General features: G+C 34.9%; 1 protein-coding gene across 1 annotated transcript in view; it reads right to left on the bottom strand.

Moving 5' to 3' along the window:
• Positions 1-7,550: 7,550 nt before the first annotated feature.
• Positions 7,551-14,093, bottom strand: part of SYT10 (synaptotagmin 10) — a 52,672-nt gene continuing 46,129 nt past the window's right edge. Inside the window, exons 5-7 of the mRNA XM_045829723.1 lie at positions 13,305-13,476; positions 10,761-10,890; positions 7,551-8,070 (exon numbers count right to left, since the gene is read on the bottom strand). Coding sequence (XP_045685679.1) covers positions 7,999-8,070; positions 10,761-10,890; positions 13,305-13,476 — 374 coding nt within the window. The 3' untranslated portion in view covers positions 7,551-7,998. The remainder of the gene's footprint in view (positions 8,071-10,760; positions 10,891-13,304; positions 13,477-14,093) is intronic.

Below are 14,093 nucleotides of genomic sequence, written 5' to 3'. Positions count from 1 at the left end.
AGCACAAAAGCCAGTAAGTTCTTCCTTGTTTCATAGCATATTTAGTATGTTCTACTGAAAAAACATCAGGTAATAAATTGTGAATGCAGTGTGAGGGCCAGGGACACAGGCTGGAGGCCCAGTCCTGCCACCTACTACATGATCTTGGGCTTTCATTTAACCACAATCACTGTTTCCATAAAATGGGCACGATAAAACACATATGCCCTGGTTAAGAATTAAGCAACAGCATATGTGAGAATATTTTAAAGTCATATAAATATTAGCTTTCATATTCCATGATCTGTAGAGACCAGAATCCAGCCTTTGGAATGAGTTCCTCATGTGATCAAAGCTGTGCTCTACTATTAACTACATTTATATTCCCTTAATTCACCTGAGCCTCAATTTCTCCTTCTTAACATAGTCATAATAGTACATCACAGAGGTTTTGTGGTGGACTGTTCTTGACTCTATCTTTCAGTTACAACTTCTGGTTGAGATAACTCTGTAGCTGTCAGGGCTGTGTCTGCCTTGTTACACACTGAGGTGAGGGGGCAGGACACGTGTGCTCTGGGAGGTACCGCTGACATGGGCTATGGTGTGATCGATGCCTCCAGGAGCTGAGTAATTTGGTGGCTTGTCTATGTCTTGTGTCCTCAATATGTTCCTCACTGGGAGTTCTTTCACTTTCTGATTGGAGTTTCCATCACGGACTCAGGTCTTGCTTCTCATTTGAGGTAAAATTTCCAGTCATATATGTCTAGAAACTTATCAAAGAAAAAAATTTGATCGTAAAAATACGCATAAGCTAAACAATTAATGCTCCCTAAATGCATTCACAGTGGGAATTGATTCTGTTCACATAATTTATACTCATATGTGGAACTTTGGATTCCTTTTTTTCATAAGGAAGAAAAGTGGGTTTAAAAAACATAACCTGTCAAGTGTCCTATTTATGGTTCCTGTTCAGACTTTTGGTTTTATTCTCTGTAGACATTAACGGACATGACTTCCCTCTGTTCTGTATTATTTTATTAGTGTGACTAGGACAAAAACTGCTCAAATATAGCACAAAAAGGAATTTAAAGCAATAGCATAAATAATAACTTATCCATGAATTGGATGCTTTTAAATTCAGATATACCAGTGGTTACAGTCCAAAATTACCTAGAAAATTGTCAAGATAACAAATACTTTTCAAGAGTTGGTTAACTTTTAGTTGCATTTTGCTTTATATTCTTCACATATTTTTCTATATATGTATTCATATATATTAGATAAATTGTCTTTACAGATTATAACCTCAAATTATGCCTTTTGCGTTATAGAATGGAGAACAGCTCGAAATGTGGTGATATGAAGAATTTGTCTGAATGAAAAAGAAAAATAGAATACTAACAAGAAGGGGCCATTTGTTTTCCGAAGAAACATAGATTTCAGTCAGGCTCCTCACACTTTTCGGATGTAAGGACGTAAGCACAGACAGACAAGTCAGATCAGTGACTCGACCTCACCCTGCATTCTGTACACACTTGTTCACTTGCTTCTTTACATTGTATTTCTTTTAAAACAATGACTCTAGGTAAAGAACATCTATCTGGTTTTTCAGCAATTATAATTTCTTTTGAGTCAGCATTGTACTGACTACCTAACTAGTTGTTACAAACATTCCTTAAGAAAATATTTTTGAAAATCTGAGGCAAAACAGAAACAAAAATAACTGGTATACTCCAATGACTTGATCACCTGCTAAGATATGTAATATACAGGTACATTTTCCAGATGAAACAAATGTAGCTAACATGTATATGTGGTATTTATCTCTTTTAATACTTGACTAGTGATTGTTTAATCACCTCTTAATGAAATTTATACAGGACATGAAATAAATAATTTTGTGAAAAAAATGGTATGTACTAAGTGAAGCTTTTAAGATGTATGCAGCTGCTTGAATTGTTGAAATATTGATAAATGAATTACACTGCTCTCTAATGAATGCCAAAAAGGATTACTATTAAAGAAACATGTAGACACACAGAGGTCTCAAAATTAAATATGGAAAAGGTATTTTCTTCAAAGAAAAACAAAAATAATTTATAATCACTTTATTTATTTTTCAAAATACATATGAAACCATAAAATTATATTTAAAGTGCTTTTCCATTTTCTTTTACAAAAGTAATCATAAACTGTATACTTCATAACAGCTTTGAGGTTTCATTGTTACATAATTCATCTGAACCTGACAAGTATATTCACACATTCTAAAGAAGACACTGTAAAAATACTGAAATGTGTAACATCTTTTAAAGGTGGCTGCAAAACATTTGTTCTCAGTAATACAATTATATGCTGTCAAGTTTCACAAATGGCTGGTTACTAAGTACAAAAGCCAGAGACACAAATTTCAAAAGATTTTAAAATTTCTGTTCTATAACACGGAAGTCAAAGATATCGATTTGAACAATGGCTACATATTACATCACAAAGTTCAGTTAAAAAGTCACCTTATGAACAATAACTGAAGGATACAAAGCAGGATTAATTAAATATGATGGATCCAAATTATTCAATGTCATGTATAAAATGAAGAATTTTCATGGTTGCTGTCAGTTTAGAATAATTGGAAAATGTCGTAGACTATTCATTATTGAAATCATCACATTTACAATGTGAGGCAGTTCTTTTTCTCATGATAAAATGAAGGTCTCATGTCAGTGAGTCCCATAATTTATCCAAATTATGCAAATTAACTCAATCACATCTTTCAGTTGGAAGAGTCAATAAAAATGTGAATGATATGAACTTGGGTTGAACTTTTTGTTTATAAAACATTATAAATGAAAATATTTTGTATCTTAAAGTTGGTCTACCTGATTCTTTCTTATACAATAATAGAATTTATGAAGCTATTCACACTGGGGATTACTATGTTTTTAAAATGGAAAGCTTAGATGGTCTTTTTAAAGAAAAAACAAAAAATCTATAATAAAACCCACACAATTATCTACATAAACAGAATAAACCATGCACTTTCCATAGAGAATGATTCTGTGGCCAGTTTGCACATAGCCTTAGGGATACAGTAGTTTTCCTCTTTTTTTGGTTCACAAATTTTATTCTATAGCAAAATCATGGTAAACATAATTTCATGTATTGATGTTCAGATGGGGAGATATTTTTTGAAAGACCAAACAAAGACAAAAATCCAATGCACTAACTTTCCAACACTGAGACTTATTTTTCGTAACAATTTTGACTCATGTCTGTAACATGCATTGTTTTCCAAAAAATTATTTTTGAGGAAACAAAAAGATGAAATTGAATAATTGAAATCCACCACTCTATACAGTAAATAGGGATTCTGTGCATAGCAGATGCAATTCACAACAAAATTTCCAAAGAAAGTGGTCTATTTTTACCTTTTATGACAAGGTCAGGCATATTTGCTCTTTGGAGAGGGTACTCATGATCCAGGTGAGATTAGAAGTGATTGTCAGTTTGAGATGAAACTGTTTCTGCATAAATATCTGCATCTCTAGATCTATCAGTAGCAAGAGTCACTTCAGTGTCAGTATAGATAAAAATAGGATTATTCTAATCAATTTCTCCTTGTAGGAGTATATTTAAATTATTTCAGGCACGAAGATGCCTATCTTTTCTTTTAAATATCTTCTACTTTTTTTCAATCATCATTTCTAGTATTCAAAATGTTGGCATTCAATAAATCCTTAAATCCCATCTCAAACTTTAGTGATTTATTTTTTTTAAGTTTCTACAGCATGATATTGTCATCTCAGCAAGTTCAACCCTGGTTACCTATCTTCATGATGAAAAGGGCAAAAATAAAAACAGTTTTTACTTTCATGAGAAAACACTTGACCTGAATATTAGTTAAATGTCACTGTTCAAATATACATATCTTGGTAAACTGTTAATGGTAGAAGACAAGTATTACCAATGCATCTTTTAAGTTACCATTCACTCTAAATAATATAAGATTGAGTAAATATATGAAAAGTCTTTTAATGAAGCAGAAGATTCTTACTTTGAAGAGTATCACTGAATAAAGTATTAGAAACAGCATTTGGTTTAATTAGTGCTGTTTCACATGTAAAATACAAACTCACTATTTTCTTTTACATAATGGACCATAGTAGGTTCAGATGAATCATATCCTGAGCCATATCGCTGAGTAACTGTTAAAATACTGTGTCATGGGGTTTGTTTTGAATGGTATTAGAGGATTCACTTTTCACTAAAAGTTAAAATAAAAAGTTTTGGTTTTACATTCAAATGTTTATTTCCATATGCTTTAACGTATCTGTTTATCATTTACTTGTGTAGATTGTTACTCTAAATTATTTTATAGTCCATGCTTTTGTATCATTCCTTATTGGCAGCAATAAATCTTTAGCTTAAAAAATATAAAAGTTTAGGTCAACTAAAGTACCTTGGAACAACCAGAATTGCTTCAAGAACACGTTGTGAAGAAAACAGATCTCCGCATTTTCACTCAGATTCAGTTGAGGTTGAATGGCTTTCTTAAATCCTTATCAAGTGGTCAAATCACAACTAAGGTAGCTAAAAAATTTCAGATGGGGCTCCATTCTATAAAAATATTCATTCTGAGATAATACCAAGTACTCTTTTTAAAGAAGTAAAGAAATGATCATGTGTTCAATATTAAGATTTTGTGTCCCTTTATTTGTAAAAGTCTTTGGCTCTTCGGTAACTCACTCTGAAATAACTTGTGTTTCGTTTTACAGGCAGTAAAAGTTGATAAAGGAGTGGAAACTTGGCTTTTTCATTTTTGAAACAGTTAATCATCAAATGAAAGCCTTACAACATTGATAGTTCTTTACCAAGTGTACAAAATTTTTAAATAATCAACATTACAGGAGAATAAACACAGGTGAAAATGTCAATTAAATATCACAACCAAGTAAGTTCAAATATATTTGCTTTTTTCTAAAACCTGAGTCAGTATTGATCGGTTTGTGATCTCCCTGCAGTAACTAGAACAGGCACACACTCCCCAAAGCTGCATAAGAAAGTGGGTGCTTGGCTTCTCCTTCCTGTGTCTTGTTCCCCGGCAATGTCCTCATGAAATTTTTACTTAACAGTGAATATATGAATATCATGAGTTTTACATGTTGATAAAGTAGCAGAAGCAGGGCTGGCCTGATGCCCCCAAAATAAACAATTTTAAATTGTCAAGAAAAATAATTTTAAGAAACCAGTGTAAAAAATGAAGTATCAGTTGTTCAGACTTTTGTGAGATTAGTACTCCACAAACACTAATGCTTCTTTCATATTCAATTTCCTCATTCTCCTGATTACTTAGTGAATCAGGTAGAATACATACACACATACATTCATTCGTACATTCATACATAACCTGAAAAGAACATCGATGTTGTGATGTTAATGGATCAACATTGGCTCCTTGTTCCTAGACCTACGTTTCGCAAGTCCCTGAATAAATCCCTGAAATTAGGTATTCATTGTATATCTAAGCTGCAACTTCATACTGTGTCAGAGCTGTCATTAAAATGTGCTGTCCCCCACAAATTAGTGGAGGAAATCTGTAATATCAAAACTTATTTTAAATATGGAAATTAAAACATTCCATCTTCAATCACTGGTAGAGAGAGGGTGAGTTATGTTTGCATGAAAGTGTGGCTGTGCAGATCAAGGATGTGTTGTATTGAAAAGTGGCAGAATTGCATTTTTATAATGTGAACCAGCATTTTCAATGATCATGCTTTATCAATGAGTGTGAGCCTTTCATGGACTGCATGAAAAGATGACTTGTGGTGAGGTGACGTTTCTCTCCTCAGTCTCTCTCGCAGGATTAACAAATACTCTGGCATGCTAAATTTATTATAATGCCCAGGAAACATTTTTTAAAAAAACCTTAAAAACTTATTTTAATCTACAATCCCCATATTAAAGTCTCCTGGTTGGCTGTTTGCATTTTTTTCATCACAAACATTGGCTTTTTCTCTGTACTATACAAAGAAAAACATGAGCTTTAGGTATAAATATAAAGTCCTGCAAATATGTTTACAGATGAAAATAGTCATTACACACACTCAGGAAATACGCACATATTTACTAATTAATTGTAAGCTGCAGCTGTATCTACTGTCGAAACAACTGCCTGCAAAAATGTCATTTTATTAAAAGTATAACTTTGTCCTCCCATTTGATAATTGTTATTTTCTAGTAAAAAAAGATAATATTCCAAAATGGAAGCATTATATTCAGTGATTCTGTCTACAGCAATGGTTCTTTTAGGCTAGATAAGGTACCCAGATATTTTTGAACCTGGCTACCTTTTATTATTTTTAATTAGAAAGTTTAGCTAGTTTTTATTAGGGTGGTAACAGGCATTTGAACAATTTTAAGGAACTGTGTTTCCCTTTATAATGTTAAAGATGTAAATTACATATTAATGAGCTGTAACACCATCATTATGAGAGATGCCAATAAACAAAATTTCAAGGCTTTGAAAACTTTTTATATTTTAATATTTAGAAATATGGGATTTTACTAACATAAAATTTTGATATTTGCTGATAACAATTTCTCATAGTGATGGTGTTTTCATATTCTAAGTACAGATTTTCTTGCCTTTTTATTTTGTTCTTTTAACCTCTTATGTTGGGATAAACTTGAAATATGCACTATGCACAGTACAAATCTCAAAAGTAAGGTTGGGGTTATTCAACATGGATACTTTCTAATAGGGCCCAGAAACAATGCAATAGAAAGTCAACTCGATTCAAAAGAAAGGTCTGTCTCATAAAAACTTTTGCATAGTTTTTCCCATCAGCAGCCTGTCCCTTGATCCTCATGTAAGGCAAATGCCTCTCATGAAAGGACTGTGGGTCTGGTCCTTCAGAATTATTGGTTAATTAATGTTGAGATTATGTTATTTATGGTATGTTTCTATATTTTGCTGAAAAATAAGTCATCCATACTCGAAAAAAATACCCAGTGTTAACAACTAGGTTGTGACTGGGTTGGACAGTCGTCAGCATGCACAACCTGAACTACGATGAGCTCAGACGTTCGCTGTGCCTCGGGTGTCTGCTAGTGAAGTCTGTTGGAAACACGGGACCATGTGACAGCTTCGTGTCACAAAATACACGTCACATACTTGAAAACCTTACAAACACAAAAAGTGAACGACTTCTAATTCTATTCATCTAGGAATACTAATGCTACATTTGAGATTGAGATTACTAGAATTTTAAAAACATCAGTTAAACAGTGCAACAGATGCGTGAACTAATGTTAACATTAAGACAGTATAAAATGGTAGCCCAAATGGCTCAACTTCCATTTTCCAGCTATTAACATTACTTCTTAAATTTATATTCAAAATGGTTCTTTGAATTATAGCTTTATCTGTATGTTTTAAGCAACAGGCTCAAGAGACAAAGTTTTGAGTTTAGCAGAGCCAAACCTCATCAGGAAAACAGTTTGCTGAGAATGAAAGAACATATTATCAGAAAAGTAACATTAATTTCATTGCAAAAAGATTTAATGCTGTGCAAATTAAATTCAACATTTCCTTAAGGTTTACGTAGAAACATGTGCATAACGAGAAATGAACATAGTTGTAACAAAACCAAAACCACACATATGTGACATATGCTAGTTTATACAATGGCAGCATAAACTATACTAAATTTTAGATAGGTATGGATTCTTTTAAAAAAGGTATTTCTTTGCTTATGCAAAGAATTACAACTTAATAAAACATTCTGTGCTAATAGGTATATGACGAGAAGAATAAAACGCCTCATGGAAGTAAAGGACCATGTTTTGTTTTGAAGGAAAATGTATCAAGATGTCCAAAAAAGGAAATGCAAAATTGCACATCAAGTTTGCTCATTACCAGGACATATTTTAAATCCGGAAGTCAAGCCTTCTACTTTTTTTTTTTGATCTGATGAGCACATGGTCCCGAGTCCTTACTACAGCAGTCTTATTCTGGAGGCATTATGGTGTGGGAGGTGGTTTGGGAGAGGAACAGGATCCTTGACTATCAAAACTGGTTGCCCGGCCAGGTAACTGAAAGACAACAATTTTATAATTTACAGTCTAGTATAAAAAATAGAAAAGTGGGTAATTACTGCTACCTTTTAAAAGTGAATGATCACTCATGATATGCAAGTCTGAAAGAAAATATACCTAACTCCCCCTGCCCTTTGGAACTCACCTTCTCAGGTAGTGTAAAAGGACATATGTATCCTACAGAGATGTGGGCAGTGTGTGGTACATGGATGGTATGCAGGGCAGCAGTGTATAGACAACTATTCATCACTGCAGGTCCATTTCACAATCTGTGACAGGGTCTTAGTTCTTATTGTAAAATAGTTATTGGTTTACCATAGTGGGGGGCGAATGCTAGGTAAATGCAGTAAGAGGTTCTAGACATAAGAGACTGTGTTTTACTTGCTCTAAAGCAGGAAGTACTTTTAGAGGAGCAATTAATGAGATGACAGGGACCAAGTTTGGCAATGGGAGCCACATGAGATGAAGAATAATTTCTCACGTTCCTAAATATTATGTGTATTTAAAAAGTTTAGTTACAACAGAATAAACTCTTAATTATCTAGGTAGAGTTTCTAAATGACGCTTTAGTTTCTCAGTCCCGCCAACGTACCCCGTTCTCAAATTGTTCCCTTCTCATTTTAAACCTTTCTCTGCCAACAGAACACATAACTACACACTTATCACTTCCCCACAGTGCAAAATCCAGCCAGTTGTTAGTCTCTGTTTGACCCCTGAATGTAGTGTAGGAGTTGGAAAAAAGGAGCTGTTTGCTGGAGAAAGTACATTTATATAATCTTTTAATGGACTTGTCTTCTGATACTCTTCTGCTAGAAAAATATCTGGGATCTTCTGATGTCCATGCTGTAGCTTATTTTCCTGTATGTCCTACAGCAGCTAACACAAACACATGGAGTCCATGAAGTTCATGGCTTCCCTTCATCAGATAAATGTGTCACTACTTCTTAAACAGAATCATATGTAATTATAATATATCTTGGGTTGTACAACATATGCCCTTTCATTCATTACAAGTTCTTCCTCCCATGATCTCATTTCTCCCTACAAAGTTCCTATAAAATCTGAGATGAGTGCATTTCCATTTGCATTAAATACAGAGAAATGCAGCTGTTGCCAGAGTAAGTGGTCTGCTCAGGATTATCCAGAGGGGCAAGGATTAGAACACATAGCTCCACTGCCCAGCAAATTTTACTCTAGTGTCTAGAGTCTTAAAATTAATATTCACTCTTCATACCTTAAATAAAAACAAATATGACAGTCAGGAAAAGGATCATAAATGTATAATAGGCAGTATAGTATACTTATACTTAAGACAATACACACTGTTGACTTGCGCTATTTAGAAAATATAGTCATCTATATTTCTGAACCACTCTAGGGGAAAGTGCTGTGTAAATGTGCTTTGTGTGTGTGTTTGTCTTGTCAGTGATAAAGTGAGGTAAACATTGGAAACACACACATGTATATATGTTACCTATGATAACAGATATCTACAATGAGAGTTCATCTGTGGTGTCTGAGTGTGCAATGTTCTACCACATTCATCCAGTTTTCTCTGTAAAGTCCCGAGTAACACAGCCATTTCTGTTACTCCTGAGATCACAACCTGGGCCCACTGACTTCCAGTAGTTATGTAGTGGGCCTGGAGCTAGAACAAGTCCCATTCAACCTGGTGCTTAATGCCAGCACAGGAAGCAGAACCTTATCCATGGAGAGATGGTAATATATTATCACTTACTATATAATACGGTTATCTTAGCCATTCTTTTTATTGAATTACAGAAATCCCAATTCCATCACCTACCACAAATCCTTTTGTCAGTATGCATTACCTCTCAATTAATCAGGTCACATAAATGACTTACCTTGTGACCCTTCAAGAGTCTCCAGCAACCATCATTCCATTTAGCAACATTCAGTGTTTCGATTACACTGACAATTTTGAGTAGGCTCATAGAAGCTGGTATTGATATTTCTTCTGGTTAATATAACTTCACGTTATAATCAGAGCTAACATTGTGTCACAGTGCTAAGAACTCAATATTCAGCATTTAATTTCATTTTATTCTATGAGTTTACTACTATTACAGAATAATAGCAGAACTTAGGTTAAAGTAACTTGCCCCAAGGTTCTCCAAAATGTAGTCTCACAGAACAGCCAGGCTTTGATCTCAGGCAAACTGATGCCTCAATAGTTAAAAAATCTGTGAGCACTCTTACTTCCTGGCCAGAGTTGGGGTAGATATCCCTGTCCTCCTACACAGATGAGTTGTACTAGCGGATACTACTTCTACTTAGGAATTCTGGGAAAGTTTAGGCGAGGTGGCTGTTTTCACAAAAGAGAGGCACCAACATTCAGCTTCCAGTTAGTAATGAATGTACTTGTTTTTTCCACTGATGTCAGCTTTTAGGCTATGCAAAGAAAATAATAGACTGACAGTTTCTATGGGCCTACTGTCCAAAATAACATCAAACCCAGAGAGTTTAGTGATTTTTGAACTCTAACAAGGCACACAGAACTTTGAGTCCTGGATGATTGAGTGTGTGGGGAAAAAGCAAGAGCAACATCTGTTCTTTAATAAAAGAACAGGTGACTATCTAAAACATCAGAGAATCACTAGTAGACAAATAATAGTTAAGCAGAAGAGATGCAAAAGAGAGTGGGTGCCAGGAAGTCACAGGCTCACCTCCTGCAAGGGGTGCCAGTGTGTTATTGGTTTCCGGTGATAGGCCAGCATTTCATTCCAGTGGTCTCTCCCAAGACCCTCAGCGTCCAGTCCTGTTCTGCACACTCCGATGACCTCATTGTGTCCGACCCTGCAATTCAGAGACTGTCACACTTCCACCCCAGCATTCAAAGATGAACAGAGTTTCACACATCTTAGCAGACTTTTAAACATATGATTAAAACACTAGATTTTGCTGCAGGTTCTAAATGATTTGCAGACCAAACAACTTCAGATCAAATAAAAAATCTTAAGTGAACTAAAATTCCTAAACTAGATCAGCATTCAAAAGTGAGTTTTCAAAAGTGTGGACACAAACCATTTCAGTGCCTCGTAACTTGAGCACATTTCACAATAGCAATGGTGTGAATGAGAAATGCCAGCTGGTCCTTACTTGTGTGAGGAGTTTCTTTCTTAGAAGCAATCCTATTAATGTTTAAGTGATGTAAATCAAATCTCATTCTTTCCACAAGGCTTAATGTTTTATAATGATGCTTATATTTCTCACTAAGAGCTTAATACCCACTTTCTTGTATAAATGGCCATATTTAATTAACTCTGAATGATATGTCAGTGAAGGTTATGCTTGTACTATAATTAAACAGGGCAGGGCTATGATGAGTACCACAGATGATTTATTATTGTATATAGCACCAGAGCATACTGAACAGTATGCCTATTTTGCATTCATGTCTTGTGTTTACAGCAAGAAATCAAAATAATAATGGCAGTCAATACATTTGGAGATTGTTATGTGCCAGACACTGTTCTAAGTAATTTAAGTGTACTGGCTCACTTAATCTTCACACCATGGTAATGAGTATCACTATCACCATTTCATTCTACAGAGACAGAAATGAAACACCCAAAAGCCCAGGGACCTGCCTGCCTGCCTTCATGCACTCAGTAAGAGGCAGAGGCAGGATTTGAACTAAGACAGTTGACTCAAGTGCATTGGTGGTTAAGTTCCCCTCAAGTATGGAGTGTAATTTAAAGGTATTTCTAAGGGTTATTTTGACAGACATCTCTAAGGAGACTTGGAGATGATTTTAGGATATTTCATTACTTTCTTCCTGTCATTGATATAGATTTGTATGTTTACTATCATTTTCCTCAATGTTATTTCCCAAATAAGCAGATTTTTAAAAATAAGGTTTTTAATTTTTCTGTTTTGTATATTGTCAGGATCCACTTCTCTGAAGCTGCCCGGGTGCCGAATGCTCAGTTGAACTTACCTGTGGGCACTGCTGAGAGAAATCAATAGGAGATATTTTTTGGTAAAACTGAACAAGGGTTCCTACTGAAAACAGTACACCATTTTTAGAGTTGAAATTTCAATTAATTCAAGATCTCTTCCTCTGTCTCCAGTGATAGCTTTTTAAAAAAATTGTGATATAATTTAATTTGAAATAGATGATGCATAACATTTCATTTTTCACTGCTTCATTTTGCTAGCTATGAGCCACAGTATAGCATATTAATTTCTCTAGGTTATAAAGTCTTGGGTACTACCATTTTCATGATAATATAAAATGGACATTGTTTTAAAATATTTGTATATGTGCGTTCTTGTGTTAGCATTAGAACAAAATAAATGCAGTGAGACACGGTCTCGGCGCTGATAATTTTGTAGGTTAAATACACATTATTCCTTTCCAAAGGGTTTATAAATATAAAAAGTGAAACGCTAAAAAGAAGTACAGATCAAGGGCCAAAGAAGAGATTTGAACTTTTAAGGTGGGATAGGAGCTCAGGGGAGGAAGAAGAGGGTGACCCGAGACAGACAGAGGCAGTGGCTTGAGCACAGCTGTAAGGCGCATGTGGGGTGGCATTTCAGGCAAGGGAAGGGTGGGAAGGCGAAGGTAGGAGCTGCAGCAGGAAGAACCTTCAGAGCTGTACCTGGGAGTGTGCAATTTAGTTCATGAAAGGAAAAGTGAGTCCAAGTGTGGGAGCTGGAAGAGCGACCCACGAAGCAATGTGCTAAGGCTGCAGTGAAAGCATCAAGGCTGTATTCCCAGGGCCACTGCTCACCTTCTCCCCTCAGTACTCACTGCTCACAGTTCCATATTATGCTAATGTTTCACAAACGGGGAAAGTGAATCCCCAAGAGATTACAAACTTTGCATTTCACACAGCTAGTTAATGATAGAGCTCTGAAAAGAATCATAATATTCACATTCCAGCCTAGTTAGAAAAACAAACTCCGTTGATTTTAGTTTCTGTGGTTACTGCGAATAAGGCTTCACAACAGTGCTTTCTACACTGTGTCCCGTAGAGCTTCCGTACTCACTCTGTCACCAGCCCAGGTGTCCCATCCTCCAACCTCAGAGTGACTTCACTTGGAGAAGAAAAAATATTATAACATGGAAAAATGAGTTTAAATAAATATTTTTTTAAATGAATAATTTTCCCCTCCTCCAATTTACATGAAAACTGCTGTAGCGGAATTTGGTTCTCACTTGACTCGACATGGCTGTTCTCGAGAGAGGAGACAGACACACGTACCTATCGTAATCCATGACTGCGATGGAGAGGCTGACCTGCTCCACATTCTCCGGGGGTATGTCGAAAATAATGGCCTCGTTGTACACAGGGTTCAGAGTGTTTTTCTTTGTAGTTGTTTTCCTCTTTTTTAGTCTTCGACCCTCACACATCAGAGATACTTTGACATAAGGATCTAGGAGTGGGAAGGTAATTTTGTTAAAGTAGAAGTATCGGTACAAAGCATAAGTAAAACTATAGTTCATTGTTACTAAGTGAGAAAAGTGGTATATTAAGCTTTATAATAGTACCAGTTTTAAATTCAAATGACTTATTTGGGGGCAATAGACTCTCTAATACTTACTAGTTTAAATGAAAACATTTATTTTGAATGAACTAGAAAATAATTAACTTGATCTCACTATTTTTAATATAACTGAGAAAACTCATGAATTTATCAAGAGCCAGTCCAGAGGTATACTTTTTTCAGTCTCAATTATTTAAAGACATATTTTTGTTAGAAGTGAATTCTAGGGAATTTAATCTTAACAAGTAAGAATAATTTGAAACTTAACCTTTCAAAATAGTTTAGAATCAGAATACTAAAACTTGTGAAAGAGCAATATTATATATATCCAGATGAGCATATGTAATCACAATGAATAGAAATTAGAAAGCAGCTAATATAGCCCAACTATATTAGTTCAAATTTTCTTCAATCATTGCAAAAGGTACTAAAGTTAGAGGTCCCGTTTTACAGCCATAGCATTTGTGCCTTATAAGAAGCTCTGATTGAAGGAATGATCACTAAAA

The sequence above is a fragment of the Phyllostomus hastatus genome, unplaced genomic scaffold, assembly GCF_019186645.2.
Source record: "Phyllostomus hastatus isolate PE091 unplaced genomic scaffold, TTU_PhHast_1.1 phas_scaffold_93, whole genome shotgun sequence".
Classification (NCBI taxonomy): Eukaryota; Metazoa; Chordata; class Mammalia; order Chiroptera; family Phyllostomidae; genus Phyllostomus; species Phyllostomus hastatus.
The sequence above is the reverse complement of the archived record's forward strand: the minus strand, read 5'-3'. Positions and strand labels throughout refer to the sequence as shown.